This window comes from Thalassophryne amazonica, chromosome 17 (assembly GCF_902500255.1).
Source record: "Thalassophryne amazonica chromosome 17, fThaAma1.1, whole genome shotgun sequence".
Lineage (NCBI taxonomy): Eukaryota > Metazoa > Chordata > Actinopteri > Batrachoidiformes > Batrachoididae > Thalassophryne > Thalassophryne amazonica.
In genome coordinates, this window is record NC_047119.1 from 39,570,554 (window position 1) to 39,577,674 (window position 7,121).

The window sequence follows — 7,121 nt, forward strand, 5'->3', positions numbered from 1 at the left end:
AAGGAACAATAAATGTAATTAATCAAAATAGCTGCAATCAAAACTAACCAAATACTGACATGTCCGCAGGTGAAAGGCCTGCACCTGTAAGTGGGCGTGGTCAGGAGGTGGGACAGTGTATCTGAAAAATATTCACAGTGCTTCACTTTTTCTATATTTTATGTTAAAGCCTTATTCCAAAATGGAGTAAATTTATTTTTCTCTACTCACAGTACCCCATAATGACAACTCTTTTTTTATTTTATTTATTTATTTTTTTTAATTTTGCAAATTTGTTAAAAATGTAAGAAATCACATGTGCATAAGTATTCACATCCTTTGCTCAATACTTTATTGATGCACCTTTGTCAGCAATTACAGCCTCAAGTCTTCTTGAATATGATGCCACAAGCTTGGTGCACCTATATTTGGACAGTTTTTCCCATTCCTCTTTGCAGCACCTCTCAAGCTCCGTCAGGTTGGATGGGGAGTGTTGATGAACAGCCATTTTCAGATCTCTCCAGAGATGTTCAATAGGTTTCAGGTCTGTGCTCTGGCTGGGCCACTCAAGGACATTCACAGAGTTGTCCTGAAGCCACTCCTTTGATATCTTGGCTGTGTGCCTAGGGTCATCGTCCTACTGAAAGATGAACCGTCTCCCAGTTCCTGCCACTGAAAAACATCCCCACAGCATGATGCTGCCACCATGCTTCACTGTAGGGATGGTGCCTGGTTTCCTCCAAACATGATGCCTGGCATTCACGTCAAAGAGTGCAAACTTTGTGTTTTCATACCAGAGAATTTTGTTTCTTATGGACTGAGAGTCCTTCAGGTGCCTTTTGGCAAACTCCAGGGGGGCTGCCATGTGCCTTTTACTAAGGAGTGGCTTCCATCTGGCCAATCTACCTTACAGGCCTGATTGGTGGACTGCTGCAAAGATAGTTGTCCTCCTGGAAGGTTCTCCTCTCTCCACAGAGGAATGCAGGAGCTCTGACAGAGTATCCATCGGGTTCTTGGTCACCTCCCTGACTAAGACCCTTCTCCCCCGATTGCTCAGTTTAGACTGACAGCCAGCTCCAGAAAGAGTCCTGGTGGATCCGAACCTCTTTTAGTTACAGATGATGGAGGCCACTATGCTCATTGGGACCTTCCAAGCAGCAGAAATGTTTCTGTACCCTTCAACAGATTTCTGTCTAGAGACAATCCCATCTCAGAGGTCTACATACAATTCCTTTTGACTTCATGCTTGGTTTGTGCTCTGACGTGCACTGACAACTGTGGGACCTTATATGTAGACAGGTGTGTGCCTTTCCAAATCATGTCCAATCAACTGAATTTACCCCAGGTGGCCTCCAATTAAGCTGTAGCAACATCTCAAGGATGATCAGTGGAAACAGGATGCACCTGAGCTCAATTTTGAGCTTCATGGCAAAGGTTGTGAATACCTATATACATGTGATTTTAGTTTTTTTATATATATGTGTGTGTGTGTGTATATACAATGCCTGGCAAAAAATTATGGAATCACCGGCCTCGGAGGATGTTCATTCAGTTGTTTAATTTTGTAGAAAAAAAGCAGATCACAGACATGACACAAAACTAAAGTCATTTCAAATGGCAACTTTCTGGCTTTAAGAAACACTATAAGAAATCAAGAAAAAAAAATTGTGGCTGTCAGTAACGGTTACTTTTTTAGACCAAGCAGAGGGAAAAAAAATATGGACTCACTCAATTCTGAGGAATAAATTATGGAATCACCCTGTAAATTTTCATCCCCACAACTAACACCTGCATCAAATCACATCTGCTCGTTAGTCTGCATCTAAAAAGGAGTGATCACACCTTGGAGAGCTGTTGCACCAAGTGGACTGACATGAATCAGGGCTCCAACACGAGAGATGTCAGATGAAACAAAGGAGAGGATTATCAAACTCTTAAAAGAGGGTAAATCATCATGCAATGTTGCAAAAGATGTTGGTTGTTCACAGTCAGCTGTGTCTAAACTGTGAACCAAATACAAACAACATGGGAAGGTTGTTAAAGGCAAACATACTGGTAGACCAAGGAAGACATCAAAGCGTCAAGACAGAAAACTTAAAGCAGTATGTCTCAAAAATCGAAAACGCACAACAAAACAAATGAGGAACGAATGGGAGGAAACTGGAGTCAACGTCTGTGACCGAACTGTAAGAAACCGCCTAAAGGAAATGGGATTTACATACAGAAAAGGTAAACGAAAGCCATCATTAACACCTAAACAGAAAAAAACAAGGTTACAATCATTTAAGGAAAAGCAATCGTGGACTGTGGATGACTGGATGAAAGTCATATTCAGTGATGAATCTGCATTGGGCAAGGTGATGATGCTGGAACTTTTGTTTGGTACCGTTCCAATGAGATTTATAAAGATGACTGCCTGAAGAGAACATGTAAATTTCCACAGTCATTGATGATATGGGGCTGCATGTCAGGTAAAGGCACTGGGGAGATGGCTGTCATTACATCATCAATAAATGCACAAGTCTACGTTGATATTTTGGACACTTTTCTTATCCCATCAATTGAAAGGATGTTTGGGGATGATGAAATCATTTTTCAAGATGATAATGCATCTTGCCATAGAGCAAAAAGTGTGAAAACATTCCTTGCAAAAAGACACATAGGGTCAATGTCATGGCCTGCAAATAGTCCGGATCTTAATCCAATTGAAAATCTTTGGTGGAAGTTGAAGAAAATGATCCATGACAAGGCTCCAACCTGCAAAGCTGATCTGCCAGATTGATGAAGAGTACTGTGTGTCACTCATTAAGTCCATGCCTCAGAGACTGCAAGCTGTTATAAAAGCCAGAGGTGGTGCAACAAAATACTAGTGATGTGTTGGAGCGTTCTTTTGTTTTTCATGATTCCATAATTTTTTCCTCGGAATTGAGTGATTCCATATTTTTTTCCCTCTGCTTGGTCTAAAAAACTGTTACTGACTGCCAATTTTTTTTCCTGATTTCTTATAGTGTTTCTTAAAGCCAGAAAGTTGCCATTTGAAATGACTTTAGTTTTGTGTCATGTCTATGATCTGCTTTTTTCTACAAAATTAAACAACTGAATGAACATCCTCCGAGGCCGGTGATTCCATAATTTTTGCCAGGGGTTGTGTGTGTGTGTGTGTGTATATATATATATATATATATATATATATATATATATATATATATATATAAAGAAAACATTTTCACATCGTCATAGAGAATTGTGTATAGACTTTTTAGGGGATTTTTTTTTTTTTTTTTTTATGTGTTGGTGGATAAAGTGCCACGCTATGAAAACTTTTTGGATGCACTGTACTTGTGAACACTAGCATTTAACTCAGTGTTTCTTCGAAATCACTACATTTTCTAAAATTTGTGGAGAAAAAAGAATGGCTTATCGGTGCTAATGTCAGCACTGATGAATGAAGTTACTCTAATATCATCAAATGATGTATGTTTAGAATGAATTCATAAAGACGGAACAGTATTATCTGCTGTTAGCATAAGACTGACATACAGTAAGCAGAAGCAGTTATCAATGTGATCATTTTATAATGCTACAGCCAAAGCAGTACCTTTCCACAATTTACATTATACACTTAAAATTGACTGATTGTTGGAAAACTGAGTTGTTGTCATGGGAACATAGTGCCACACATTGGACTTTAAAGAAAAAAAAAAAACTAAATGTCATTAAACACTAAAATGCTTTGTTATCAAATATATTTTTTAAAATCACTTTCTGCATTTTTGATTTTTTTTATTTATTTATTTTTATATTGATTCCTCCCGCTGAAAATCAACTTGTCTGTCAATTACTCACGTCAAGCCACACCCACATGACCTTAAACAAAGTTAGTCATTGAAGAATTTCGTAGTTTTCTCAAAACCTGAAATTTTCTATAATTTTATTTAAATTGATGAGTTTAATATGTAGTAATAAATAAAATTACATTTTTCCTGGTTGTTTTAAAATTACAAATGACAAAAAGAAAACTGATTGGCTGACATTTACCACATGAGGGTGGAGCTACAGATAGCTGCCTGCTGTCACTGTAAATAACTACAAATGTTTTTAGGTTTTTGAATTTATACATGTTAGTTTACACTGCTTCCAAACACTAACTGTTTGTTTATGCTGTTTAATATTATATCTTTTATTATGAAAATAAATTGTATTGAAGAAAACGTTTCCTCTTCTTTATTGAAGCGACACCGCTTGAGGAGGCTGAATCAGCACAGACTTCCTGTTGTGGCAGAAGTAGAACTAGCTACATTTAAAGTAAATAAAAGTAAGTCCCTTTGGCTGCTCCCTTGTTTTTCACTCTGGGTTACCACAGCAGATCCATGGTGGATCTACGTGTTGATTTTGACTGCTCTCCCTGAAGCAACTCCAAATTACATGGAGAAACGTGACGGTGGGGTTTAAACCGGGAACCTTCCGCGCTACAATCAAGTGTACTAACCACTTGGCCACCACCCCTGTTATAACTACATTTAAAATAAATAAAGCATGAAAAAATTAATGCCATCAGATCTGGGAGCAGCTCTGCTGCCACATCCACACCACAGAACTGCCATACGTGGGCAAGCACCCCTAACTGCTAGCCACATCCTTTACTAAGTGTCTCGATCAGAGCTTGAATGTGATCTGTTCCACCACTACAGGAAGTCAAGAGCTGATTGGTTTTATTCGGAGTCCTTTTGTTTTCCTGAATTTAATAAAATAATTGTTACTCATTTTTAAGCTTTATACAATGTCAATTTTAAAAAAAACAGTCATTTCTGAAAGCCTTTTCTGACCATTTATTCATTAAACTTATGAATATGAAGTTAAACCGATGCTGTTCACTGAGTCCATTTCTACGAGCCAATCCAGATTGCGTTCACATCTTCATAACAGCAGTCCTTTGAGTCTATTGATTAGTCGGTTGACCAGGGGGGGAAAAAAAAATCAGCTTTCTGATTTAAAAAAAAAAAAAAAACATTTATTAACAAAACAGTTCAATTATGATGATTTGATCTTTTATTAAATAATCTGGTTTTAAGTGAAGCAGTTTATCTGAAAATAAAATGAACATTCACACGTGACGCTGTGTTGGATCTGGATCAGACTCTGGTTTTGTGCACGGTGGATTTAAAAGTAAACAAAAACAAATGTTTACCTCTTGAGTTCATATAAACAAAAAAAAAATGAGAAGCGATGTTGCCACAGTGACACATTCAGAACTGCAGGCTTCCAAATAACGTGGGTAGTGTGGCAGGTTTGGGGTGGGGCTTATAGCCTATCCTCTCGTTGATAAGCTCCGCCTTTGATGGCACAGCTGATGAAGATGCAGAGGCTCCACCCCTGATGATGTCCACATGGCCTGCTGCAGTGACTGACTCCGCCTCTTCTCGCTGGTGTTTTATGGCCTGAAAGACATTTTTTATAAAGTCATTGTCATGGTTATGTAAAGAGTCACTACAAGTATCACAACAGATGACTTTTCGTTTTGCACAAAACAATGTCAGTCTGACAAGCCACTCTTCAATAACAAGCCACAAGTCTCAAAACGACTTCAATTGTTTGCCCACTTAAGTTTAGTTTCCATAAACTATATTTCCCATGAGCCTTTGTAGCAGCCAACAGCTGTTTGATGATGACACACTGTTCTAAAGGTTTTAAAGTAAGTTTCACCAAACGCAAAGTTTGGATGGATCTAAGGCTTAAATCCCCCACACAATGTTCCAGAAGTAATTAAACTAAACCAGACAGAGCACTGTTTGGAAACTCCAAACGAACCACTCCGAATGAAATAAACCTATACATTTCCCAATTGAAACATATCTGCTGTGTCCAAACACATCTTGCTATAAACATGATGACTCTGAATCTGTTGTATTTTATTTAGATCATGTCCAGTGTTTGGACAATAAAGAACATAGTCGCAGAACAAAACTAAATTAAAAGCAGTGTTGCTGATTTTGCATGGACTGGAACCCGTTACAATAATAAAAGAATTTATTCATGAATTTGAGTTGTGTTGGTAAGAACTATTCATGTGACCAAATTATGTAGATTTGGACGACTGGATTTGTACTGAATTTTGATTTCTAGTGTTTTCCTTTTGTCAAAGTATGAATTTGTTTTTGTTTGTGCTCCATACCATGGATTTGGTTATGAGCAATCTATTAAATTGAATTGAAAATATTTTTTTTTTTGCGTGTTTAAGTCAAAGCGCTTTACAGCAGTAAGACAGACATATCACACACTGATGTCAGAGAGCTGCTGGGATGAAGGACTATGATCAGCAGCACTGTACTGATTTTCTGGTCTGACAAGGAATGGATCCTAGGATCTTTAGCAGACATTCGCCTCCCCCTCACAGCACCCTTAATGTTTGCTGGTGCCCTTTCCACAATAAAATGCTGTTCTGGCTCATGTGGCCACTGGTCTGACATTAAAATCCTTTTATTATGAAGCTCTGGTGAGGAGACGAGCTCTGAGCATCAGGAGGTTACTGAAATCTGCACTGGACACAACTGTCAAAAATGTGCCAAAATGTATTTGATACAGCTGAAAACCCAGGAACATTTCATTTATTTTATGCTTTAACTGGTTCCCAAAGATCCTCACTCAGACTTTCGAACCTCCAGCTCTTTTTTGACACTCTCAAACTCTTCAGTGTCGTCGATTTTCAGCTCCAGTCGAGTCGGTTTCCGCCGCAGCATCTTTTCTTCAAACAACTTGGGGGTGGACAAGAAAAAAAATTAAGACTTGGAAACGTCAAAGTAAAAAAAAAAAAAGTTATGACTTCCACTAGATGGCGTCAATGTCCAGAGAATGTTCCGTTTCTACTATTTTATACCTTGATCTCAGCTGTAGATCTGTACACATACATGCTATGCTAATCAGTTAACATGTTGTACGGCAGAACAAACGATCATTAGCTCGGAACGAAGCACACTTCCCAGATTAAACGTTTCTGACAAACAGACTTTAATATAATAAACTTACAGTGTCGCTATATTCCCAGTTTTCTTTCGCAATTTTTCCCACTTTAGTCTCTTACTGCCTTGTGCTGCTATTTGCATACACGAAGAAGAAGTGGAACCGGCGCTGACGTCATAGTACTT

At 38.3% G+C, this 7,121-nt stretch overlaps 1 protein-coding gene across 2 annotated transcripts; it reads right to left on the minus strand.

Annotated features, from left to right (window-relative positions):
• Positions 1 to 4,973: 4,973 nt before the first annotated feature.
• Positions 4,974 to 7,120, minus strand: cdc26 (cell division cycle 26 homolog). 2 transcript variants are annotated; one of them, XM_034191460.1, is made up of 3 exons: positions 7,003 to 7,120; positions 6,636 to 6,728; positions 4,974 to 5,417 (listed from the first exon to the last, which is right to left on the minus strand). In XM_034191460.1, the coding sequence occupies exons 2-3, from the start codon at positions 6,714 to 6,716 to the stop codon at positions 5,226 to 5,228; spliced, it is 273 nt and encodes a 90-aa protein (XP_034047351.1). In that variant the 5' UTR covers positions 6,717 to 6,728; positions 7,003 to 7,120; the 3' UTR covers positions 4,974 to 5,225. The 2 variants fall into 2 exon arrangements, with proteins under 2 accessions (XP_034047351.1, XP_034047352.1); XM_034191461.1 differs by having other exon boundaries at positions 6,636 to 6,731; positions 7,003 to 7,098.
• Between the last annotated feature and the right edge of the window lies 1 nt (position 7,121).